Below are 26,929 nucleotides of genomic sequence, written 5' to 3'. Positions count from 1 at the left end.
CCAGCACGGGCACCACACAGACGGCAGCACAGACAGGAAAGGACGAAGTCGGCTCACTCACCGCTGCCCTGGGCTCCTCCTCGCAGCGCCCGCTGGACCCGCTGGAAGAGGCGAGGCTCACAGGATGCTCAGGTGATCCGCTGCTTCCCAGGCTCCCGCAGCCGCCATCGGCCGGGCTCCCCCCGCGGACTGGCTGCGAGCAAGGGGGCCTGTTTAGCCACGGCTTCCGCCGCAGTCAGAGGAGAGACTGCACCACCCACCTCAGAGCCTCCCTAAAGTCAGCACAAGGTAAGGCAGGGATTTCTGAAATCCTAAGTGAGGTGCTGGAAGGTTGATTCCTCTAATCCTGATGCTGCCGTACAAGACATTCCGCTCTCATCTCAGCAGATCTCAGGGGCTGAGTCTAGTTTCCTAGTCTAGTGTTTCTAGAACAACACACTTTTTAAAAGCCATAGCATAGCACATAAAATTTGGGGGGCCATGCTCCTATGCAGACGTTCCCTGGTCAGGGATCAAACTCGCGCCATGGCAGCGACCCGAGCCACAGCAGGGACAATGCCGGATCCTTAACCCTCTAGGCCACAATGGAATTGCCACAGTAAATCAATTTAACAAAACATGAAGATAAACTCTAGGCTGAGTTGGGAATGGACAGAACAAATTCAATAAATATATGCCGTACTGTCCCCTAAGAACTCGGCAGATACTTACTGAACCCTAGGGACTTTATAAAAGGCATTTTGAAAACTACTGGCCAACGGTTTTAGGGATACCATCAGGAAATACAAGTGGATTGATTGAATCTCTAGTAGAAGTCACTTTGGTGTTTGCTTTCAGTGGTAGTTTTTCCCATTTTTTTCTGAGCCCTGTTACCCCTCCCCCCACCTTTAAAACCGTAATTTTTTTTTTTTTTTTAAATATTGAAGCCACAACACTGGCAGCGCTTGGGGTTCCAGGAGGGTTCCCTCATTTAGAAATAACTTCTCTGTCTCATCACTTCCTGTGACTCAGTTTCCCATCTTCAAATGTTCTTACAAAAATGTCCTGTGTATTTAACACAGAAAGGAAAACTAGAAGGACAAAATTTAATTTGAAAACAAAAAGAGGAAGACGAAAATTTCTGGAATGTAGAGGCTAAGGAGTTCTTTCTCCTCACAGTTTCCTTTTTGTGAAGTGACTTCAAGGCTGAATGTTAAAAATTGAACACGATTACGGAATTGTGCGTTTGTTTTTTAAAATCTCTCACTTTACCTGTAAGAGAAGTTTGTGAATTTGTTCTTGTAATTCTGTTATGTCTTTGTCATTACTGTTCATCTTTTTTATTCTGGTGGCAAAAACATCCTCATTTAGTGGACTCCTACAAAATGCCAAGTGAAAGATTGAGTCAAGCCATTTAAACATCCGTTTGCAATGAAGTCCGAAGTGATTTTTAATAGAAGGATCAAACAATAAATCTATGCTTTTACAAAGCAACCTTTCAAGTATGGAAAATACGAAGCCCAAACTCTGTTCACGGAGGTAGAGAAAGTCCTAAGAAACAAAGGAGCCATTGAGAGGCTTCTTAAGTTTCTCTGTGGCTCTAGTTTTCAACCACGTTTAGCACTGTATTTATGCAGGTTCATGATCAGTGACAAGGAGTCTCCTTAGCTACTAAAACACCTTCGACCACCACCGGTCTCGAAATTTAACATGAACCTACTGAGTTCTGAGGAACCTTCTGCTTGTGAGAAATTTTGAGACCTTAAGTTCACCGAACATCTGGGCTCCTTGTACCCAGTCCCTTCAGCTGTGTAACAGAGATGATGCCATGTCCCACGCCAGCGGGGACGATGGGGCTGTCACAGCATCTTCAGCCTTATTTAGAGCCTGATTCTAGAGCATTTTCAATCTAGAGCTGAATCTAGAGACGACAGCAGTACATCTGCCACCTGACCGCAGCGTGAGGCAGATTCGTTAACAGAAAGAGGAACAGGCAGGAACTGACGCTTGCTTGGGACCCCCTGTGATAGGAGTGCCCTGTGCTGTCACAAACATGAAGACTGACCTGCAGCCCCCCACCCTCACACGGCCCCCCCACCCTGTTCCCAAAGCCCCCCACCCCCCATACCCTCCCCTTTCCCTGAGCTGAAGCCCAGTTGTGAGGCTAACAGGTATTGCAGGGCTGGGGTCCAGGCCCCAGGCCACACCATCCCGGCCACCACACTGTCCTGCCCCTTGGTCATAGGAGCGCGGTCAACATGGGAGGAGTACTGGGTCAGACACGGCCCCTCCTGCAAACTCACGATCCCGGGGGGGCAGGGTCCAAAGGTCAGAGGTGGAGAACCGTGCCGAGTCCCCAGCTAGGCGGCAGGGTTAGGGCCAAGGCCACACGCCCGACCCCCAGCTGGCTCCTCTCCTGTTTCTACCACGCATCCCGCCAGCTGCTTCTCGCCACTTAGCCCCATAGCTCAGCTCCCTAAAAAGGGACACGCTTCCCCAGAAAGTACAATCACGAGCAGGGTCACGCCCCCCATCGCACCCGCACCCAGACCTGGACCGAGCAGCCGGGGGTGCTTCGGCCTGTCCACCGGTGCCACCGGCACCAAGATGTCACGCACAAACAGCCTGGCACAGCACCCGTCTCACCTGTCCACCCCCCCGCACCCCCCCCTACGAGGTCCTGGAGCTCAGCTCCTGGTCTGTTGCACCTGCTCCTCTGGCACCTCCCACAGCACCAACAGGGGCTGTCAGCCCAGGCAGCAGGTACGGCCGACAGGTGTGTAACCACACTCCCTGTCCCACGAGAGGCCCTTGGCTGCGGTTCAAGTGAGGTTCTGAAGGGAAACAGAATGGACCGCTCTGTGCTATGAGATCGGGGTGACCCTTCGCACAAAACTAAGTTCTGTTCTCATCGCCAATGGCATGACCCCAAATGACGCGCACGCAGGTGACAGAGGCACTGCCTTCATCAGACAGTGTCAAACTCGGCATGAGGTGGTGGCCGTGCTGCTGTCAGGAACCTGGCAGAGGGCCAGGGAGGAAAATCTGCTTCTTGGCTCCGCTGGGCAACTCCCTCCCTAAGTGATCGCCGGGAAACTCTATTTCACGGACCATGGGTGCTGTTCTGTAAAGTGAGCGGTCAGAGCACCTAACCTCCCTTCCCACGGGGCCACCGGGAAGCACGTGCTTAGAGCCCCTTGCTCGGCACTCGCAGACCCCTCCCCACCTCAACTGCCACACTTTCCTCAAGGCTACGCAGGTGTCACAGCCATTTCTGTCCTCTGTTCTCCATACACCGCAGGTTTCACGGTGACAAAGAGAATGTCCTGTTTACAACCTCATGCTCAGGGGCCAGCACATCGCCTGCTGTGGGGGGACCAGTAGATACTTACGGAATAAATACACGCGTTACAGCAATTCTAGAAGTGTTACAGCTAAGGAGTGTTTTAGGTGAGAGGTCCACACCCACTAGACTCTCAACTCCGTCCCACATAACCCTGGATCTTGAGATGCAAATATTGGAATAATTCCTGAAAACCCTGAAAACACCATGAATACGTGTGTCAGTTTATCTCAAACTTCTTTAATCAGAGAACTGAAAGGCCCGCTTGGGGGCCAGGACGTGCTCTGGAACTGACGGGTGGTACTCAGACCCATTCCAGAGCTGTCCTTGCTCTGGGATCTCCTAGACTCTTCTGAGCATCCATCTGATCTTAATTTTGTCTTTTTAGGGCCGTACCTGTGGCATATGGAAGTTTCCAGGCTAGGGGTACAATCGGAGGTACAGCTACCAGCCTTCACCACAGACACAGCCACACCAGATCCGAGCTGCATCACCACAGTTCATGGCAACACCGGATCCTTAACCCACTCGGTGAGGCCAGGGATCAAACCTGCATCCTCACGGACGCTATGCAGTTTCTGAACCCGTTGAGCCACAAAGGGAGCTCCTGATCTTATTTTCATTTCCCAACAGGTTTCCCTACTGGATAAAAAAGTCTTTTCTGACCAACACAAAGAGCACTTACTGGGCAGTCCTATTTGTTATCTTAATTATTAAATTAGCTTTTTAGCACAAACCAGCCTCCTGAGCCAGGGCGGCAAGGAGCCCAGCTCTTCCATTAAGGCTGCAGACCTGCCCTGATGGCAGTCAAACCCTGGGGCACAACCAGGTCAGAGCAGCCCTGAGGCTTCATCTCACCAGGGTTGCCCATCACTCAGTCACCACATTAAAATGGATAAAGTCAGTCTCACTGGTAGGTCCACGGTTCTCAGCTTTATGCTTAAATGTGCAAAGCTGGAGCACAAAATACAAGACAGAATTTCTCCATCTCAGCATGATACTGAAGAGGTAAGTATAATTTCCATTCTTAAAGAACCGGAGTTCTTTTCAGAGTTCCCCTTGCGGCTCAACAGGTTATGAACCTGACTAATATCCACAAGGATGCAGGTTCAATCCCTGGCCCCACTCAGTGGGTTAGGGATCCAGCGTTGCCTTGAGCTGTGGTGTAGATCACAGATGCGGCTTGAATTCCATGTTGCTATGGCTGTGGAGTAGGCTGGCAGCTACAGCTCTGGTTCGACCCTTAGCCTGGGAACTTTCATATGCTGCAAGTATAGCCCTAAAAAAGGAAAAAAAAAACAAAAAAAACAAAAAAAAGGACATCAAAGGGAAATTTACAGGCTGGCTGAGACAAGTACAGGTCAGTTTTAAATGGTCTGCAAAGTCCAGGGACGAGGAGCATCTGAGGCTATAGGAGTGGTGGGCTACACTGTTCCAGATCCATTTTTGCAAGACTGTTTTACAGACAGGGAATCACAGCCAAGCAAGCTGGAGCCAGCCATGCTGGCAGGAAAATACACATGGCAGAATCTAACTTTTTAAAATAAAGATTTGATAAAATTGACACCAGTGAAGTGGAATCTGACAGCAGAAGGCTGTTCTAAGAAGTTTTACGTGCCCGCGAAAGAGAACTTTAATGTTCAGAAGAAGAAAAAAACAAAAATAAAACCTCACCCATAACCCCACTACCCACAACAACCAATTATTATATTTCCCTCCTATTCAGAGTGTTCGTGTATCTTCAGCATAATCACCTTAAAACATAATTATAATCGCATTGTACAAAAAAATCTGCACGCTGCTTTTTATCCTAACGCCTCAATTTCCTCTGTTCCACAATCTCTGTAAAAATTTTCACTGGCCAATACGCTAACAGGTCAAGCAACTATTTCCCAATTTACTTAATGGTGGACGTTTCAGCTGCTCTGAGTCTGCGATTAGGATTAAGTAACCCTGCACAATCTGTCTCTCCTTTATGAGGCTTCTTTGTATTTAGACGTTTTCTTCCCAGAAAGGAATCATTAAGCCAAAGAGGTAGAACCTAAACTTCCGATGCTCTTGCTGCTTAAGGCCGAGAGATCTTCCAGAAGCGCTGAAAAAAGAAACCCTCTCCTTCGTTCAGGTCACGTGTCAAATAATTCAAAGAATATCACTTGGAAAAAGAAGATTTTTTAGACCCATGAAAACCGACTGACTTACGTTCGAACTTGATGCTGACCGATGATGAGAGAAATCTTCCGGCTCCAGGGGTTCACAAAGCTGGACCAGCTGGAATCCAGGATGATGTAATCCCCATTTTGAGAACAGAATCTAATGGGTGAGTGGTCAAAGGGAGGCTGGCCCGCAAGCTTCAAGACTACATGGAACAGTGAGACAAAGGTACCACGTGCGGAACTCGGATCTTTCTTTCTTTAGTAAAGGAGGGTCAATGCACAGCGTTGTGCCAAAGGCGGCTGCACAGCAAAGGGACTCGTCGCGTCTCTCTGCACTCCCTTTCGCAGCGTATCTTCCGTCAGGGCCCATCCCAAAAAACTGGGCATCGTTCCCTGTGCTGCCCGGTAGGACGTTACTGCCTATCCTTCTAAACGTCACAGAATACGGGGTCCCACTCCCTCCCCGCTCCCCTGGGCAACTGCAAGTCTGTTCTCTATGTCAGTGAGTCTGTTTCTGCTCTGCAGACAGGTTCACTTGTGCCGTATACTGGATGCCACATACATGGTATCATATGGTATCTGTCTTTCTCTTTCTGACCTGCCTTAGTATCTCTTGCTGCATCCATGTTGCTGCCAATGGCATTATTTCATTCTTTTTATGGCTGAGTCGTATTCTTTGCATATATATATATATATACACACACACATATATATGCCATCTCTTCTTAATCCATTCACCTGTTGATGGACATTTGGGTTGTTTCCATGTCTTGGCTAATATGAATAGTGCTGCTATGAACACAGGGGTGCATGGATCCCTGCGAATTATGGTTTTGTCTGGATAGATGTCCAGGAGTGGGATTGCTGGATCACATGGTAGAGGTGCACAGAATGTTCTGAGGCACCTCCATACTGGTTTCCACAGTGGTTGCACCAATTTACATTCCCTTCAACAGTGCAGGAGGGGTCCCTTTTCTCCACACCCCCCTCTAGCAAAATCGCTATTTGTAGAACATGGATATGTACTGCAAATGTCTTTTTCAGGCAAAATGTTTTAGAATGTCAAAAGAGAAAAAGAATTGAGCAGTTTCAATACTCTGCTTTCCTGGTTAAAAGTTAACCTCCAGGGACTGGCGCTTGTGAGACACTTTAGTGAGAAGTGAAATAAAAAATGTAAAAAGATGAATGCAAAGAAACGTCCCCCCGGAAGGAAGGTGCGCTTACCCTTTTGGTGTACGGCGAGCATCAGAGCAGCATCTTCCGGGTGCAGGTGCGTCAGGATGGACGTGCCGATCAGATCCTGGGGCAGGTAACCCAGCAGAGGCACTGCTCTGGGCACAGACACAGCACAGGCAGCATACGTCATTTTTGTACCTTATATACGTTCAAGAATACTTTTCAACTAAACTCTAAATATGAAAAAAAAGGTATGCAAAAGATGCTCATGACAGCATTTACAGAAGCAATAAACAATGAAAGGGCCTCTCCTGTGGGGAGACAGTTACACAATCTAACAAGTACTGGTCCTCTGACACGCTGCATCAAAATCATCTAAAACCAGACTTGCAGGCTCACCACAAACTTACTGAATCAGAGTATCTGGGGCAAGACTAAGGGTCTACACCTTTTTTTTTTTTTTTTGGCTTTTTAGGGCTGCACCCATGGCATATGGAGGTTCCCAGGCTAGGGGTTGAATCAGAACTACAGCCGCCAGCCTACACCACAGCCACAGCAACACAGGATCCAAGCCGTGTCTGTGACCTATATCAAAACGCACGGCAAAACCAGATCCTTAACCCACTGACCGAGGCCAGGGATCGAGCCCGCAACCTCATGGTTCCTAGTCGGGTTCGTTTCTGCTGCACCACGACGGGAACTCCTCGGGTTTACACTTTTAACAAGTTCCTCAGAGGCCTCTGATGCCGTCCAATTCTCTGCCTTTTAAAAAATCTACAAAGACCACATCACAATATAGACAAATGCTGTGACGTTAAATGAATAAAGCAGGCTACGAATTTATGCAGAATAATTAAAATTATTCAAAAACAATGTCTCCTCAAAGGTAATATCGAATAGACTACCAGTCACAATGACACTGGCAGGATAAAAGCTCAGAGGAGAATTCTCAGGACCAGACATTCAGGAAGACTGAGAAAGAACCGGCTCCATAAACATCTCCCTTACGTTCAAATTCACAAATGCTTTCGAATGCAATCAATTTAAGCTTACTTTCAGAGCATCTGTAGCTACACCTCCTTACTTTCCACAGATTGTATTATACAAAGTTATCTCATCAATTACTGCTCAGTGCTAGGGCAACTAAATGTAATAAATGGGTAATAAGCCCATTTTCAGAGGTTAACGTTTTTTAAAAAATCAAAATTAATGCCTATCATAATTGTGTCAGGATCTTGACATTTTTGCTTTGTGTATCTGGGTGGTATGGTACCTGGCTCCCAGATTGCCAGATTCCACAATAAGTGAAACTTTTAGAGAAATGTGGGGAAATGGAGGGTACTGATCCGGAGAGGATAACGTCTTACTTTTCCAAATAAAGTCATTAAAAAACAACAATAAGCAACGACTACCGTCTACTGTCACTACTCTTTAAATAAGACTAATTTTAATCACCAAAAAAAGTGGGAAGGACTTAAGTTCAAAATAAATAACAATTCTGTAAATTACATAAACTCAGCTTTTTTTTTTTTGTCTTTTCTAGGGATGCGCCTGTGGCATATGGAAGTTCCCAGGCTAGGGGTGAAATTGGAGCTACAGCTGCTGGCCTCCACCACAGCTATAGCAATACCAGATCTTCAACCCACCGAGTGAAGCCAGGGATTGAACCCGCAACCTCATGGTTCCTGGTAGGATTCGTTAACCTCCGAGCCACGACGGGACCTCCTACATAAACTCAGTTTTAAAAAAAAAAAAAAATCTGCCTTATTTTTCTTTCTCTCCCCCCCCTCACTTCACACTAATAAAAATTCATCATAAACAGCTTGGGACGCACTTGTCCAGTGGAAATTACACTGGCAAAGGGCAGGAGGCCAGAGTCTTGGTCTCGTTTTAACTGTAATCACATACTGTGCGGCCCAGATTCACTGTCCTTTTGCGCAAAATGGAAAAACACTCTCTGGCTTACCTAAAGCTTTTACATCACATATGATAACTTGTAAATCTTAAAAGTTTAATAATACACACGATATGTGTATTAAAAATTTAGATGACGTAAATTTCAAACAAAAACCCAATGCACAGATGGATGGACGTCAGTTAGTTATGCAGGGCAGACGTATGCAAATACAATGTCTACTTTATAATATTTCATTTATTTTCCGAAACAAATTTCTTTTAGGCTTAAAGAAGCACTTACCTTTCATCTATTTCAAGAAAAACGCACCCTGGGGTGTGTGTTGTGGTAAAAACCCTTTTATTCTCTGGGATTCGAGGAGCTATGACAAACAGAAAGACGTGTTGAAAGGCAAATATCTAATTAATTATCCACTTAACATGCGGCCAAGCAAAGAAACTCTGTGTGAAATGGCAGACATCTCACTTACGGGCCTGGCCTGAAAACTGGTCATTTTCGTTATGAACACTTTAATAATTTTCGTTATGAACAGGTAAGGTCGAAATGTGACACCACTCAAGTCAGCTTTAAACAGAGGGAGTCTGTGTGCACTGAAGAGCTTCCTTATCACAAACATCTGACAGTCACACCTGGAGTAACTTAGGGTTCAGGGTGAAATGTTTTATTTAGAGGCTGAATATAACTAAGCAAATAGGATTTGAAATGTCAGTACAACAGGAACATTTTTGTGTAATACAGTTGGAATGGCCAGTGCTACCATAGTCCACTCTGAAAGTACGGTGACGGATACCCCAGCGAGCAACCTGAGGGTGATGCTAATTCTGCGTTTGCTTATGCACGACTGCCCTTGCAAGAAACACGACGTGAATGCAGAAAACAGAGTTCCCGTTGTGGTTCAGCAGGGACGAATCCGACGAGCATCCATGAGGGTGTGGGTTTGATCCCTGGCCTCACTCAGTGGGTCGGGGATCGGGCGTTGCTTTGAGCTGTGGTGTATGTTGCAGACACAACTCAGGTCCTGCGTGGCTGTGGCGCCGGCTGGCAGCTGTAGCTCCAATTCAACCCCTAGCCTGGGAAGCTCCATTTGCCGAAGGGGCGGCTCCGAAAAGCAGAACGAATGAAAGGAAGGAAGGAGGGAAGGAAACAGCATCCAGCTGAATGGAGCCCCTGGGAACACTGAGAAACATGCACACACCCAAAACACGTGCCCACGGCCCCTGTGCACCTCGAGCGCCCCGAGCCACACCTGTTCACCCCGGGGTCAGACAACCTTCCTTCCACCCCCAGGACAATGCCCGAGCTGCAGCCCCTCTGACACCAGGTGTACAGCAGATGGCAGGGCTTTGCCAGGGTGATAAGCCATACTTACTGTAGCGTTTGTGCCCATCTTAATCATGAAGTGTGTGAAACTGTGTTACGAGAGCCCCATCTTATTTTTAATGTAGGATTACCTGAGTATTGTGCCCCATAAGCCTGGTGTGAATTGCGTGAATTTTTAGGAAAGCAAATGCTACATTACAGTAGAAATGACTGTAACTTCAAATGATACAGGGAAGCTGCTACTGTACTGATACGTGAATTTAGCAATGCGGTCTGTCACCACTAGATGCGAACTATGCTTTTTACCTAGGGGGTTATAAAAACACTTGAAAAACATAAATTCAGAGTTCCCATTGTGGCTCAGCAGTAACAAACCCAACTAGCATCCACAAGGCTGAGGATTTGATCCCTGGCCTCACTCACTGGGTTAAGGATCCGGCATTGCCGTGAGCTGTGGTCGCAGACGCGGCTCGGATCCTGAATTGCTGTGGCTGTGGTGTAGGCCGGCAGCTGCAGCTCCCATTCGACCCCCAGCCCAGGAGCTCCCATATGCTGCAGATGCAGCCCTGAAAAGCCAAAACAGAAACACAAATTCATTCTTGTGATCTCTATGAAACAATTCTGATGTTCTCATGTCACACAAGACAGAAGCAAAAGGCCACAGGAAGGTCACCAGTAGAGAAAGAATCAAAGGACCATGTACCTATGGCCAAGTCTGTGCTTGGGCCCCAGGCCGCGCTGTCCTTGAAGCAGAGCCCTGCACAGAGGTCAAGGTCAGCAGAGACTCGGGGGCGGGGGGACCAGCTCATGGCCAAGCTGGAGATTGGCTGCAGGACACAGGCTTTCAAGGGCTCCCTTCTGATGCTCTGACGTGCTGACACCTCACATCTGATCTAGAAGCAAATGCTCCTGACTCACCTGTGTAACCAGAACGAACCTTCTCCACCAGCAGGAGACAGCAGGGCTCGGGCTCCGGGCGGGCAGGGCTGTGCAGGTGGATCAGATAGGGGACGATCCGGAATGGGCCGTACAGCCGCTCGGGCTTCCCGGCGTCGCCTCCACTGCCGAGAACAAGGTCAGTTGGTTAGTGCCGCTCCCGACACTAACCAACCTTCACTCGGTCCAACACGAAACTAGGCCAAGTGGACACTCTGGGGCTAACTTCCAAGTGAGACGTGTCCAAATCTAAAATGTTTAAACATGTTCATTTCAAAAAGAAGAAAATGTTTAAATTTCCAATACCCAAGGGCAACGCCACCCGTCTATGATCGAATGGAGGGGAGGCTTTCCGGAGAACCGGCTCACCCCCATGACCATGAAGGGGCCGCAAGTCCCAGGGTGACTTTCCCTTCTGCTGGGAAGGGGGACGGCCCAGTCTTGTCTCGCCCATCTGAACCACTTACCACATGATGGGAGGCAGGGTTCCCTGGGAGAGCCCCGGGCAGGCCCCCACCCCCAGCCCCATCCCCCCTCCCCACGCCCCCTTTCAAAGACCTGACTCAGGGGCACCACTTCAGCCCCTGTAGCCTGTGTCCTGCAGCCAGTCTTCGGCTTGGCCATGGGCTGGTTTACCCCCCCAGGTCTCTGCTGACCTTGACCTCTGTGCAGTGCTCTGCTTCAAGGACAGCGGAGCCTGGGGCCCAAGCATAGACTTGGCCACAGGTACATGGTTCTCTAATTCTTTCTCTACTGAGGCCAAGGCAGTGGGTGGGGACAGGGGTGGGGGGCTGTGAAGGGGATACACAACAGCAGAGCTGGAACCTGCCCCCCCCCCACTGACTGCCAGGATGTCCATCCTGTGTGGTCACTCTGGCTGGACAAGATCCCCTTGGATGTGGGGCCACTACCCTCTCAGAGTCAACATCCTAGACTGAAGTCATGCCCCGCCATCTCCGCCCCGACCACCACTTGAATCCGTGTCCCTGGGTGCCCAGCGCCCCCCCCGCCCTGCCTGCCCCTTCGCTGCCCAAACGCCAGCAGCTTGGGCCGCTTCTCTGCTCTCTGCAGCAGCCTCGGCCCTCACCTCTCCCGAGCTGACCTGCGCGTGTCTGCACCTGCAGTCTCGGCCGCTCCCGTTCCTGGGAGGGGAGCTGCTGGCCCAGGGCTTCTCAATGCCGTCGCTATGCCAACAACCTGAGCCCGGTCCTCGCCCCTGCAGCCCAGGCTCCCGCACCAATGCCTGGTCAACCTCTCGAGGGAGAGCTCTCATCGAAGCTGCACGTCGTCTGATACCGAGTCACACGCCCTCCCCTCCGACTCCCCCCACCCTAGTCGTGGCACCTTGAGCCGAGACTCCCTCACCCAACTCCTTCCATCCCGCCCCCAAACAAAGCCATCCATCTATCCCGGCACCTGGATCACAGAAACATCTGGTATCCACCTGTCCCGCGTCCACCTCCCGCCTGGTCCAGGTCCTGCCGGTCCTCGGCTACATAGTGAAACCACCCTCCCAGCTCCTTCCCTGGTCCCCCCACCCGACCTTCAGCCTGCACATCACACGGTCACACAAACCTGTCACCACGTCAATGCTTTTTCCTTCTAAAGAAGTGAAAACGTCCTGTCTCTGCCACTGAAGGTTCCTGAAGCAACCCCAGACGGCAGGCGAGAAACAAAGGGCACCATCCAAACTACTGGGCCTGGAGCTGACCTCCTTCGTCTAGTTAACCAGCAGCTCCTGCCAGGAGCTAACCTCCTTCGTCTAGTTAACCAGCAGCCCCTGCCCAGAGCTGACCTAGTTAGTCTAGTTAAGCAGCAGCGCCCGCTGGCCAAAGAGGGACGATGGAGCCCGGAGAACCTCATCTTTAGGACAACACTCTGAAGTATGAAGTGATAAGAGATCTGCAAACTGATCCAAAACAACATCGGGGTCACGGTAGCGGGGGGCCGGGGGGGGACGGACCCAGGTGGTTGAGATGACTCAAGACTGGCCGTGGGTTCAAGTTATTCATGCTAAATGGTCATAACACTCCCTTGTATTGTTTTCCCCACTTTTACGTTATTTTGAAAAATTCCCAAAGTTTAAAAAATAACTAAGTGGTTAACCTGGACTAAACGACTCACTCAGAACTTCATGTGCCCTGTGCTTTGGCCCTGCTTCCTCATTGTCTTCCACGCCCCCGCCCAGGCCAGATGCGCTCTGCCCCAGGGCCTTTGCACTTGCCTGGAGCACTCTTCTCTTGGACACACGCACATACGGCTTGTTCCCTCACCTCCTTCGGGGCTCTGGCCCCAGTGAGGCTTCTCATCAGAGTTCCCTGACCGCCCAGAAGACACACAACCTCTCCACGGCCCAGCATCCCGACTCTGCTGGGGAACTTACTGCAGCCAACGCATGCATGTGTCCATAGCTTTATTATTGGTCCCAGGCCCTCCCCCCCAGAACGTAAGGTTCACGAGGACAGAACGTTGTTTTGAGCCCAGCACCTGTAACAGGGCCTGGCTCAGAAGAGGCATCAGAAGATATTTACTAACGTAACAAACACATACAGGACTTACTATGCAGCAGGCACTGCTCTCAGATCTTCATCAACTCCCGCGTCGGGGATGGAAAGAACCGAGGGAGCCCCTCCCCCTCCCCGCCTTCCCTCAGGTTACCCCTCCCCACGCATCCCAACACCCTTAGCTCAAGTAACCCCTGCTCCACGGAGCATCTGAATGATCCATGACAAGGACTCCTCCTTGCTCAATATCCAGAGCAGTTAGTGACTTCAGTACTCCTGCTGGCAGTCACGACATCAGTTTTTTTTCCTTTTTATGGCTCCGTATCCTTCGAGGCATATGGAAGTTTCCGGGCTAGGGGTTGAACTGGAACTGCAGCTGCCGGCCTACGCCACAGCCACAGCCACACTGGATCCGAGCCGCATCTGCAACCTACACCACAGCTCACGGCAATGCTGGATCCTGAACCCACTGAGCAGGTCCAGGGATCGAACCTGCACCCTCACAGAGGGTCCTTAACCCACTGAGCAACAATGGGAACTCCCCTTACGTCATGTAAAAACATTTTTTTCTTTTTACTGTGCAAGTAACATTAACATATCATAGTAAAATTAGAAGGAAAAAAATCACTAATAAGTCCTACTGGAAGCCAACAACTATTAAATTTTTTATCTCTTTTCTTCTAGTTCGCGGTCTCTGGGCCTCATACATCCGTCTCATACATGTACTACCCTGCTTTCTTTAAGGATGTCCAAAATTGCAAAAATTAATGTTACATGCGACTGAAACACAAAAACCAAACAAAACCAAAAGAACTCCAAACCACACTCATCTGAAAGTACATCTCATGTCCAGTGAGTCTCACATGGTCCTGGGTTAAGAATGACTTTTCTCGTCTTTTCTCCTACTGCATGAATTATCTACTTTTCTCATGAGCACACACAGCTTCTCTCCAATAAAAATACAAACTTCTTACAGGAAGAGCCAAGTCTTGTCTTGCATCCACAGTGGCCCTACCTGAACAGAGAAGAATCAAGTGCAAAAATAAAATCAGAGGGATTGGGAGTTCCCTGGTGGCTCAGCAGGTTAAGAGTCCAGCACAGTCACTGCAGCAGCTCGGGTCACGGATGTGGTGCAGGTTCCATCCCTGGCCCCGGGAACTTCCACATGCTGTGGGTGTGCCCCCCCCCCAAAAAAAAATCAGAGAGATACATTTGGAGTCTGAGATTAAAAGACACAGGTTATTATGCATAAAATAAATAACCAACAAGGACCTACTGCATAACACAGGGAACTATATCCAACAGCTGTAATAACCTATCATGGAAAAGAATCTGAAAAAGGAGAGAGACATATGTATAAATGCATCACGTTGCTGCACACCTGAAACACTGTAAATCAACTCTACTGCAATAAAAACTAAAAATTATAAATAAAACAAAGCCAGAGCCTAATGCACCGTTTCTGGCTTCCACAGGCCCTCAAACTCACCGGATCCTGCAGAAAAAGGACTTCACGGGCGCGAGGTCATGCGGTGAGGCTGCCGGAAACAAAGACACACACGTCAGCATCCCGCCCCTAAAGCAGTTCCTTCTCCAACATCGTCAGCTACTGCCAAACAGTAAACTGCTTTTTCAAAGTGAGAGCCACACTTGATTAAAGTAAGACCCCTCCCTGTCACTGAGATCTAGTTGTATCCGGTCTCTTCCGGGGGGGGGGGGGGCTTTCGGATTCGAACAGTAACCCTCAGGTGAGACAGTGAGGAGGCCAGACCCAGGTTTTTGCTCCTTCCACCTGCCGTCCTGTCTGTATTGCAACACCTGCCCAGACTCGCCACTTCAATCGTCGACCTTATAATCCTGCGACACAATTATTTTGGTGGTAACACTCAAGTCCACTGGAAGAGTCTGGACGTGTCCCCAAAACTGGGCATTTAGACTCCTTAGAGCTTTGGGGGTACAGGATAGAGAAATTTCCTCCATTGTTTTTTCTCTCCTTGGATAAACTCCCCAGAGCATCATCTTCCTTGGTTAAATATGATCATTTAATGACTCTCATCACACTTAAGCAAAGGAAGCTCCAGCAGACTGTACACATTCGGGGCATTCGCAACACCTTCTCACAACCTCACGCCAATGGCTCTGCTTTCTTGATTTTGGCACCTGTTTTGTTGACTTGTGCGGTGGTCATTCAGCAATGTCTCATGTGCCCATCTTCGGACAGATGAGGAAACGGAACCCATTCCCCGTGCCTGCTGACCACGTTTACTTCCTCTGGTTGAGCTCCCTGAATATGTATCTTTGGAGGATTTGTTCGCTGGAGTGGAAAGGCCTCAGTTATACAAAGCAAGGAAATGTTTAAAACCAAGGAGATGTTTTTTAAAAAAATACACTAAATGAGCATTACAATGAGAATGCGAAAGAACCAAAATACCAAACATGGTCCAGGTTTTCCTACTTCTAAGGATCATAGGAAGAATCAGAAAATGGGCTTTTCAATGATCAAGAAAAACGTTCACAATAAAAAAAAAAACTGGGAGTTCCTGTTGTGGCTCAGAGATCAGCAAACCCGACTAGCATCCATGAGGACATGGTTCAATCCCTGGCCTCACTCCGTGGGTTAAGGATCCAGTGGTGCCATGAGCTGTGGTGTAGATCGCAGATGCGACTCAGATCCCGAGTTACTGCGGCTGTGGCATAGGCTGGCGGCTACAGCTCTGATTCAACCCGGAGCCTGGGAACCTCCACACGCCGTGGGGGCGGCCCTAAAAAGCCAAAAAGCCAAAAACCACAAAACCCCTGCAATATAAAAGTAAAGGAACCAATGATCAAACTATCATAATTCATGAGACTGTGATAGTTACGGTCCCAGAATTCTGAAACCAGAAGTTCTTACAGAATGTCTGTGACAGATACATGAAAGAACTTGATCGAGTGAGCCTAAGAAATCCGTTACTTTAAGATAGGCCACAGTCTTAACAGAGAAAGGTTTCAGTAAAAGCTTAGATAAATTCATGGGGGAATTCAGGTAAGATGAGACTGTTTCAAAAACATCCTTCATCTTCTGAGCTGATTCTCGTGGACACGAACCGTCCCTTGGTCCAGTTCCAGATGCTCAGCTTTGTCCGATGACAGTCCTTCTGCTTTAAGGTGCAGCCCCAGCAACTGTGTGGTCAGAGGGGCCCCGGATTCATGCTGCCAAGGTGAAGGCCGGCTCCAGTCACAGGCAGTATGACCTTGGCTGAGTCACTTAGCCCTGTGCCTCTGTGACTTTGGCGCAGTTCCTGGCTCTGGGGAACCTAGCTGACCGCCGCCGGAGCCCTGGCCCGGACTTGTGCGTGGAGTGGTACCTCGGCAGGACCCTTCCGTGGAGATGCCAGGCTCCTCCAGCATGTGACAGAGCTTGGACTCCCCTCTGGCCTCCTGGCCCTGCTGCTGGCTGAGCTGTGCTGCAGCCCAAGGCCCCTGCTCCCTGGCCCTCCTTGTCCTTCCAGCCAGGCCTGTGCTGCGGGCCCTGGGCCCCTCTCACCTCCCCGCATCCCGCCTCCCCCAGTGAGCCTCCCGCTTCTCTGTGGACCCAGGCCATCGCAGTTACTGTAGCCGTCCACTGGGGGAACAACAGCACCTGCACCCCACAAGGTCCTGTGAAGACTAACAGTTAATCCACCAAAGCACAGAGAGGGTCTCCATGTCTCCAGGACCAAGAGAAGGTCAACAAAAGCAAAGAGACAAACATGGACAAGGAGAGGCGGAAAACACACGTCGAGGAAAGTGGAAGAGAAATGAAGCTGGTGTGTCTAGTGATGGGAACAGGAGGCGGAGCCGGAAGGGAGCAAGAGCGACACGTGTCTCTCCTGAAGCTTATACAGAACGTGGGTCTGTCGCTGAGAAGAGAAGCCTGTGAGGGGTCACGTGACGGAACTGAGTACTGGGTTCAAATCCAGGATGAGTACGTTCCAGGGATCTTTTTCCCAACAGAGTGAACGGACTTAATGCTATTTGAAAATGATCATGACAGTTGATTTTGTGAATGGTTTTTTTTTTTTTTTTTCTCTTTTTAGGGCCACACACCCGGCATATGGAGGTTCCCAGGCTAGGGGTCTAATCGGAGCTACAGCTGCCAGCCTGCACCATAGCCACAGCAACGCAGGATCCTAGTGGTGCCTGCGACCCACACCACAGCTCATGGCAACACCGGATCCTTAAGCCACTGAGCAAGGCCAGGGATTGAACCTGTGTCCTCATGAATACTAGTCAGGCTCTTTACCACTGAACCACAACAGGAACTCTGGGAATGTGTTTTTTTAACCACAATAAAGTAATTAAAAATTTTCTAAAACAAGAGAAAAGGGTTCAGAATCAAGAATAAAGTTCATCTGGAGTCCCCGTCGTGGCACGGGGGAAACGAATCCCACTAGAAAGCATGAGGTTGCGGGTTTGATCCCTAACCTTGCTCAGGGAGTTCAGGATCCAGCATTGCTGTGGCTGTGGTGTAGGACGGCAGCTGCAGCTCCAATTCAACCCCTAGCCTGGGAACCTCCGTATGCCACAGGTGCCGCCCTAAAAAGACAGATAAAGACCAAAAAAAAATAAGTTCATCTACACTAAGCTCTTTAAGAGATGCTTCACAGGAGTTCCCTGGTGGCTCAGCGGGGTAAGGATGCAGCACTGTCACTGCTGTGGCTCTGTGTGGTATGGGTTTGTTCCCTGACCTGGGAACCTCCACATGCCACAGGTGTGGCCAAAAAGAAAAAAGACAGAGAGGGACACTTCACAAAGAATATGAACTAAGGATAAAGGGTGACCTAAGAAAGAAAAACGAATGAATGAATGAAAGGTCACAGGGTCACAAAGAAAACTGAAAACCGGCATTCCCCCGCCAGCTCAGGAAAAGCAGCATTTCACAAGGAAAACAAAGTGACGAGAGTCGTACCTTTCAGGGAGAAACAAACAAACAAACTGGAAAAGGGATCTACCCTTGAGAAGTCTATCTCCAGAGCAAAACAGAGAAATAATGAAGTCAGTGTAAGAGGAAAAATACTGAGGTTTATTAATTTAAAGGAAACACAGAACCTCTGTAGCAATTAACCTGCTACTGGGCATGCTGCAATCACACCCTATTTATAGCAGACAATCTGCAAAATTAATCTGACTCCATGGAAGCCTACTTAGTGGATCTTTAGGTTATTGGAAGCATTTATAACACTGTTTTCATCACAATCTGCCTTTGAAAATAAAGAAATAAGATAAACCATATCATTTGTATGGTGTAAATAATACATTAATTTGTGTACTATTTCTGGGAGAATGAAACTGATCTTTAGCAGGTAAGACAAACATCTGAATATGGGCCCCATTACCTCTTTGGGTCCAGTTGTTCCAGAAAGGAAGCTGGGCGTGGGCGGTGTGCGAGTAGAACACGCCCACATCCTGAGGCGCAAGCAGTTCAGCGAAGGGCGAGGACTCCAAGAGCTCCTTCCTGCAGTTCAGGACTGAGGGAGCTTGTTCGGAAATGTGCACTAACCGCCCAGACAGAAATGAAAAAACTGCCACAAAGGTATCCTAAGAGAAACATTGAAAACAGATGCAAAATACTGAGATACTTACTAGCAACATGCCCCGAATGGATTTCATCTAGAGTTTCCACCACCTTCAGTAGTTTAAAACACACACACACACACACACATCCTGCAAAGGCAACAAAACATACTTCTCAGTTATCACCGGAAAACCTGCATTTTTCCTTCTGAAGGTTTACGTTCTAGGCCAAAAAAAAACCCAGCTCATTCTACACTGACTAAACATATACCGTGTATACACTTCTGATTCCTTCTTCTTTGCAAAATGTGCTATAAACCTGCTGAAAGGAAGGGCTTCTCTCCACCACTGCGTATTCCAGGCTGCAAGGCCAAGTTCAAAACCCACTTCCGGGAGTTCCCGTCACAGCTCAGTGGTTAACGAATCCGACTAGGAACCATGAGGTGGCGGGTTCGATCCCTGGCCTTGCTCAGTGGGTTGAGGATCCGGCATTGCCATGAGCTGTGGTGTAGGTTGCAGATGCAGCTCGGATCCTGCATTGCTGTGGCTCTGGCGTAGGCCAGCAGCTACAACTCCAATTGGACCCCTAGCCTGGGAACCTCCATATGCTGCGGGAGTGGCCCCAGAAAAGGCAAAAAGACAAAATAAGATAAAATTAAAATAAAAAACCCCACTTCCTCCATGATGCTGTCTCTGACAAACCTCATTACACAAGAATCATGGCTCCAATGTGTCCCACTGGACATAAACCTAACTTATTTGTAACCAGCCACTGGGTGGATCTGCCAGCTCTGGCGTACAGAACGTTCTCCTCTCCGGCTTTCTCCTGACCCTCTTAAAGGGAAAACATTTTCTTGAACTTTTTTTCCTCTTAAATATCCACAGCAGCTACTTCGGCACCACGAACACACCAGTGAGTCAAATCAGCCCTGTACTATCAGGGATAGCGCATGTTCCAATATGGTAAGGTCTTCAAGTCACAACTACACAGAGGTCTAAACATCAATTCGGTACGTCTCCATTGCATCGCCAACACAGGAGGATTCATTATCCTGCCAACATGAAGAGATGCACAGAAGACATACTAAAGAGCTCTTCTGAAATTTTACAAAAAATGACAGCATCTCAACTCGCCTGTCCTGTAACATCCAGTTGTCACAACTTGAGGTAGGAGATACGGGAACGAAGAGAGGTGTGAGCAGAAATGAACAATTTGGAGATTAGCATATGATGCCAAAAATTACTCTGCCGTGTTATTTTTCTCCCTTAATTGGAGAGCATGCAGGGAGGCTGAGGGGACAGAGGCGCCTGGTTACCGGAGCAAAGGAAACCACTTCTCATGCGCTGCTTCCTGCTCTGGGCTGTATTTGCTCCGGCAAGCCAGTGCAGGAGAAGCTGCTCGATGCCCCTTTGGTGGTCTCCTAGCGCTGACCTCAAATCTTCGGTACTGAGACGCTCGGCTCTTATTTGGAAAAGTCTACTGCTAGATAAGAGCGTTAGGAAAAGTCACCCAGGTTGATACGGCAAAATCTGTGACCTCTTACTGTGTTTTTGGAAGCGTGCTCCGAAGCAATAGTGGCCAGCTCCTCCGGACGGTACACGGTCACATCTGCTTGAGGCGCTCCGTTGTTCTGCCGGAGACTCTGGAAGAACTCACTGTTTGCTATGAAACACAGGAGAATAAACAGGGAGTGCAGGGACAACCGCATGCTTAGGGAAGCATTTTTATCACTATTACAGTCGGCTGATCTTTGGGGATGAGGCCACCTGAGCGTGGTTTTCCTTGAAACCAGATCCTCTTCTTCTTTCACCTAAAATACTGATAGTTGTACAAACTTAAGATTTTGAATGTTATAGATGCTGCACGTTCTGGATCACAAGGAACAAGATACACTTAAGGTACCAAAACAAGGTGCCCAAGCCAAAAATTCCAAATACACGCAGAGAAAATCCTTTTTTTTTTTTTTTTTTTTTTTTTGTCTCTTTGCCTTTTCTAGGGCTGGTCCCGCGGCACATGGAGGTTCCCAGGCTAGGGGTCCAATTGGAGCTGTAGCCACCAGCCTACACCAGGGCCACAGCAACTCGGGATCCGAGCCACATCTGTGACCCACACCACAGCTCACGGCAACGCTGGATCCTTAACCCACTGAGAAAGGCCAGGGATCAAACCCACCACCTCATGATTCCTAGTCAGATTCATTAACCACTGTGCCATGACGGGAACTCCCAACTCAGAGGAGATTCTTCTGGCAGAAACCTTTACTCTGGTTTTCAAGAACTGTGCCCCATATTCGAAGCCACAGGGATTTGTGCTAGAGAGTCTGCGCATTTTTAAAATCCCCGGAGAAGAAGTCGGAAAAGTCATAAAAAGAAAAAAGCACTTACAGCCATTTGTTTTTAATCGGGTCGTTTCCTGACACACCATGACTGCATTTTAAAATTATGTCTAAGACAGGGAAAGATAAACTATTCAGTCAAATGTAATGTTCCCTCACGGTCCCAGAAGACAAGGTTCTTTAAAAAGTGAATCTTTGGGAGTTCCCACTGTGGCTCAGCAGAAACGAATCTGACTCGCATCCATGAGGACACAGGTTCGATTCCTGGCCTCGATCAGTGGGTTAAGGATCCAGCGTTGCTGTGAGTTGTGGTGGAGGTCACAGATGCGGCTCGGATCTGGCACTGCTGTGGCTGTGGTGTAGCGGCTCAGATCTGGCACTGCTGTGGCTGTGGTGTAGCCTGGCGGCTACAGCTCCGATTCAGCCCCTAGCCTGGGAACCTCCATATGCTGCAGGTGAGGCCCTAAAAATACAAAAAAAAAAAAAAAAGGAGTTCCTGCCATAGCTCAGTGGTTAATGAATCTGACTAATAACCATGAGGCTACAGGTTCATCCCTGGCCTTGCTCAGTGGGTTAAGGATCCAGTGTTGCTGTGAGCTGTGGTGTATGTTGCAGATGCGGCTTGGATCCCACGTTGCTGTGGCTGTGGTGTAGGCTGGCGGCTACAGCTCCCATTCAGCCCCTAGCCTGGGAATGTCCATATGCTGCGGGAGCGGCCCAAGAAATGGAAAAAAGACCAAAAAAAAAAAAAGCGAATTTTCAAAGCGTCCTTAAGCCAAACGCTACCCTCTTGAAACAAATCAGCAAAATGCTGCATGGTTACAAAGCTGTTACACAACCAAGGCTCTCCCAGTGCTATTGTGAATATCTCACTTGCTAACGGCACCAGTACAGATCTGCTCGTCCCATACAAAGCACCATGAAGAGCTCCAGACGCTTCTGTAACTAAAACCACGAGGGATCACGCCTCCGGCCTGGCTGAGGTTTAGGAGCCGGTGTGCACATGCCCGACTGTATGCGTCCCGCAGCTGGTTTACCTTGAACGCTGTGCACACAGCGAAGGGCATAGTTGAGGGCGTCCAGAGTGCTTGGTTTGCTGTGTCTCGCCGACGGGAAGTGTGTTTTCATTTCTTGGACCACCGTGATAAGTTCTTCAAACACTCTGTCTCGATCTTGCTGTTCACTGTAAGAGAAAAGATGACAAACTCATCGTACTTTCACTTTTTTTAGAAAGCATAGTTGGTTTACAGCGTTGTGCCAATTTCTGCTGTGTAGCGAAGCAACCCAATCCATCTTACATCTGTCTATCTATCTATCCATTCTGTTTGTCATATTATCCTCCATCATGGTCTATCCCAACAGACTGGATAGAGTTCCCTGGGCTGTACAGCAGGACCTCACTGCTTATCCATTCTAAATGTCCTAGTTTGCATCTACTAACCCCAAACACCCCGCCCATCCTGCTCCCTCCCCCTCCCCCTTGGCAACCACCAGTCTATTCTCCAGGTCTGCAAACTCACACTGTCAATGATAATAAGTCAACTGTTGTCTTGAACAGCACATTACATGCCAGGCCCGCTTTCTAAGTGCTCAATATGGATCAGCTCATTTAGTTCATCGGTGTATGACCCCTTTCTAACAGGTGGAGACTCCCAGGCAAAGAAACGGGTAAAACTTGGACACTTTCCACTCCCTCATACTCCCTCTGGCCCAGACTCAGCTCAATCCCTCAAACACTCTGTACCTATTTGGCAGTAATTTCCTCCAGTTTCTCCAGGGCCTCTCATTCTAAGTTGTCTGAGCCTCCTCCTAAACTTTTTTCTCGGCTCACAAAGTATTAGGTTTAAGCCTGCCCTCCCACAAACCCATCAGGTTATGTCACCTGTGGCTGGTCTCCGTGTATTTGCCCTGCAGCTGGTGTTTCTGGTGCCACATCTCCGCAGAGTCTTTCCCCAGGGCCTCAGGACCGCTGGCCTGTGGTCCTTCAAGTTCGGGTCGCTGGTTCCCCCTGGGGTTCTGAGATTTACTCCTGGACATTTCTAGATCTTCGCAGGCTTCCATCGTTCGCCTGGCAGCCCTCAGTCTGTCGCCTGCTTCTTTTTTACTTTGCAATCAGCGACGGAAATTTATTTCTTATTTTGGTCCATGCCATAGCACTAGAAAAAACTGTCACCCATCACAAGCCGGCAGTTACTGATCTTTGTTCACCTGGAGGCACTTTCTCGCCAGTGTTCTTCCACAGTCCTGGACATGCCCATTCTAGGAGGACCACCCTGGACAGGAAGGGTGGAAACAAGGATGGCAAGTGTCAAGAGAAACTGTAGCCGGAAACCAGGCTGTGGCTCGCGGGCTGTGCAGCCCTCCGGGGACCCCCGGTCCCGGCCGTTGCAAAGCCAGGCTCGGCCTCCCCGCTCGCCCTGAGTCGGCGGCGTGCATCCAAGAACCCGGCAACTTGAATCACAAACTTCCGGGCGCCTCAGGTTCCCGGCCCCACAACGCAAGGCAGGCTCCCAGCATCCGCCGCTGGCGGGCTCCGAGACCTCCCCGCCCGGGCCGAGCTCTCACCCGCCGCCGATACCGCCGCCGCTCGCCCTAGGGGCCGGGTCCCGGGCAGTCTCGGGGCCCGCCGCGTGCGGGGCGGCTGCCGCGCCGCGCCCCCCGCGCGCCACGTGACGTGGCTCCGCCCCTGGGCCGCGCGATTGGCCTCCGCCCGAGGCTCTGCGGTCCCCCATTGGCCCGGGGGCGGGGCCCGCACCGCGGAGCCCGGGTTACATAAGCGCAGGCGAGCGAGACGGGGCAAAGGGCTCAGAAAACGTTACGTAACCCTGGAGGTCGGGCCGAGGAGGACGCTCGGCCAATCCCCGCAGGCTGGCGCGTAGGCAGAGGGCGGAGGGCCCCTGAGTCCCGGCCCCCTTTACGAGGGCGGGGGAAATGGGCCCTGCGGGCTGATGCAGCCAGAGCCGCAGTCATAGGGTGCTGGAGCCGCCAGTCACAAGGGGGCGGGCCCCGGGGCGGTGGGGTGGGCGGGGCCTGCTCGGACTCCACCCAAGAAGAGGTGGCTGCCAGGAGCGCGGGGCTGGTGTCCGCTGCTCCCGCGCGCGATTTCGGGAGAGCGGCTTGGCGTTGCTGGCTGTCGGATCGGGGTCCCGCTGAGCAGCAGGAAGAAGGCGTTGGACGTCCGCGCGCTTTCTCTGCGTCTTCTAGGGATGCCTTTGTTTCCCTCTTTTTTAACGACCTTCTTGCTCTCACTTGCAGCAACTCGCTAAGTGAAGGACTCAGAGGACCCGGGCAGTGTAGCAAATCTGGAAAAAAAATCAAACCCGGTTTTCCGAAGAGGAATTTTGACGGTGGAACTTAGACATTTCCCTGGTCTTCCTAAAGTGAAAAATTCATTTGGTAACTGGAGGAAGACTAGTGTGTGTAAAAGACGCAATTTCGGGAAACGATGTAGAGAAGCCCTTTAAAACACTATCCGCCTGAAGGCGCCTTTTAATTGTGCCTTGACTCCTCCGAAATGGCAGGTACCGCGCAGAAGTCGGCCCCTCTCCAGCGCCTGGTACATCAGAAATCTTCAGTGTTTGTTGGATGACTGACAGGAATTGTAAATAAAGGAAGTGGGGGGAGTGAAGCGTGGCAGGTGTTCCTATGTATTGGATATACCACCTATTTTTCCAAGTGATGCTCTCCTTTCTCTGAAGCTGTGTTGTGTTCACCGGCATTGGTTCAACACATATTTATTGAGTGCATCCAGGGGCAGTGGTGGACTGTGGTCCCTGAAGATAGAGTGGTGGCAAAAGTCCCAGCCACTCAGGGAATCTCCATTTGATTCAGCCATAAAATATGAACAGCTTCATGAAGTTCAGAGAAGGGAAGGTGCTCTGTGGAACAGGAAAGAGCTGCTGGAAAGACGGGTACCTGGGCTGGGAGTGGAGGGCAAAGGGGGCAGGTGGCCCAGGCCACGGCAGGTGGTCGGGGAAGGGCTCTCTGAGAAGGTGAAATTGAAACCCGAGGGTGAGGAGGGGCTAGGGAAATGGCCCCCAGTGGCGGGACGGGCCTCTCCAGGGGCCCTGAAGCAGGTTTGCTGTTGAGAAACAGGTAGGTAGTATACTTTGTCTGGAGAATAGAAAGAGGGCCATGAGGTCAGGAATTTAGGAAAAGCCACCTCGCGGTGGCCCCTGTAACTAGGGAAAGCGAAGTGGGTTTGTTTCCAAAAGGAGTGGAAAGAAGGAGGTTTTCAGCAGGATGATGATCTGTGTCAGGCAGACTCTGTTGCACAGAAAACAGGTGAGAGTCAGGAGGCTATTAGAAAAAATGAAAAGGAGCTGAGGGTAGCTTGGGTCAGGGCAGTGCCAGGAAAGATGGTGAGAGAAGACAGAATTGGGAAGCATCTGGGGCACAGCGTGTGGCAGGTGAATTGAATGTAGGTTGTGAGAAGAGAGGGGGCGACCCCCTGAGCTTCTGGGTTAAGCCGTGCTGCACACGATGGGACATGAACTTAGGTGGGCAAGTCGGGGCCAGGCAGGTTTAATGAAGGGAGAATAGAGAGCTGGTTTGCCCACGTCGTGTTTGAGGTGTGCGTATACATCCAGGTGGGGTTGGCAGGGGGATACCGCTTATGTGTGGGAGTCAGCAGAGTCTCTGTGGAGTTCAGTGATGGCTAAGTGGTGTCAGCGAGAGAGTACCGACAGAAAAGGGCCAAAGGCCCAGATGTCGCGTGCACGGAGATTCAGAGATCAGGCAGGGGGCCGAGCAAAGACTGAGGGGCAGTAGAGGAGCCTGGCATCCAGGGAGCTAGATGATGAAGGCTTTCAAGGGGAGAGCTGGCACCTGTAGCCAGTGCTGGTGACCTGCAGGTGAGACAAAGGCAGAGAATTTCCTGCTGGGCTTCGCCATCCCTGGTTAAAGATGTCTCAGGGTTGTGGATTGAAGAAAAAGAGGAACGTGGGGCAGGGGCTACAGGAGCGGCAGGGAGGAATTTTGCCGTGAAGGGCTGTAGACAGGTGTCTGTTGGCGGGAGGAAGGGATGTGGGGATGGCCAGGAAGTGATCCACTAAGGAGGGAGAGTGAGTGATGCAGGAAGCAAGAGCTGCAGACAAGAGGCAGCTGCCGTAGAGACGTCCTTCCTGAGGCTGGGGATCCAGAGCCCTGGCCCGAGGCAGGCCCTTCCGCCAGCAGTGGACTGTCAGTGGTCTTGGCAGGTGAAGGACAAACAGATGTCTAAATGCCCGCAGCTTGGTATTTAAAGGAGGAGGGGGGAAAAGGGTTTTTTTTTTTCTAATAATTATGTCATAATTGATTTATTTCGTAAATTCTAGTTTTGCAGAGAGGTTTCTGCTCGTGTGAGAAGCAGCTCAGTTGGAAATAAAGATGCCTGTTCACTTTTCAAAAAACGTTTCATTGAAATCTAGTTGATTCACAATGTTGTGTTAGTTTCAAGTGTACAGCAAAGTGGTTAAGTTGTACATGCATATGTGTGTATACTTTTTTAGATTCTTTTCCATTATAGATTTTTTTTTTTTTTGTTTGGTCTTTTTAGGGCTGCACCCGCAGCATATGGAGGTTCCCAGGCCAGGGGTGGAATCAGAGCTGCAGCGGCTGACCTACGCCACAGCAACGCAGGATCTGAGCCACATCTGTGACCTACACCACAGCTCATGGCAATGCCGGATCCTTAACCCACTGAGCGAGGCCAGGTATTGAACCTGTGTCCTCGTGAATACTAGTCAGATTTG

General features: G+C 49.8%; 1 protein-coding gene across 4 annotated transcripts in view; it reads right to left on the bottom strand.

The window, feature by feature from the left end:
- Positions 1 to 23,863, bottom strand: part of PER3 (period circadian clock 3) — a 61,085-nt gene extending 37,222 nt beyond the window's left edge. For all 4 annotated transcript variants that reach the window (XM_021095271.1, XM_021095272.1, XM_021095273.1 and 1 more), the window contains exons 1-11: positions 23,080 to 23,863; positions 22,235 to 22,380; positions 20,406 to 20,524; positions 18,684 to 18,885; positions 14,816 to 14,864; positions 10,805 to 10,947; positions 8,849 to 8,927; positions 6,700 to 6,806; positions 5,522 to 5,678; positions 1,252 to 1,357; positions 62 to 193 (exon numbers count right to left, since the gene is read on the bottom strand). In XM_021095271.1, the coding sequence (XP_020950930.1) occupies positions 62 to 193; positions 1,252 to 1,357; positions 5,522 to 5,678; positions 6,700 to 6,806; positions 8,849 to 8,927; positions 10,805 to 10,947; positions 14,816 to 14,864; positions 18,684 to 18,885; positions 20,406 to 20,524; positions 22,235 to 22,380; positions 23,080 to 23,258 (1,419 nt within the window). In that variant the 5' untranslated portion in view covers positions 23,259 to 23,863. The remainder of the gene's footprint in view (positions 1 to 61; positions 194 to 1,251; positions 1,358 to 5,521; positions 5,679 to 6,699; positions 6,807 to 8,848; positions 8,928 to 10,804; positions 10,948 to 14,815; positions 14,865 to 18,683; positions 18,886 to 20,405; positions 20,525 to 22,234; positions 22,381 to 23,079) is intronic.

The sequence above is a fragment of the Sus scrofa genome, chromosome 6, assembly GCF_000003025.6.
Source record: "Sus scrofa isolate TJ Tabasco breed Duroc chromosome 6, Sscrofa11.1, whole genome shotgun sequence".
Classification (NCBI taxonomy): Eukaryota; Metazoa; Chordata; class Mammalia; order Artiodactyla; family Suidae; genus Sus; species Sus scrofa.
Note: the sequence above shows the minus strand (reverse complement) of the source record. Positions and strands in the feature narration are given on the sequence as shown.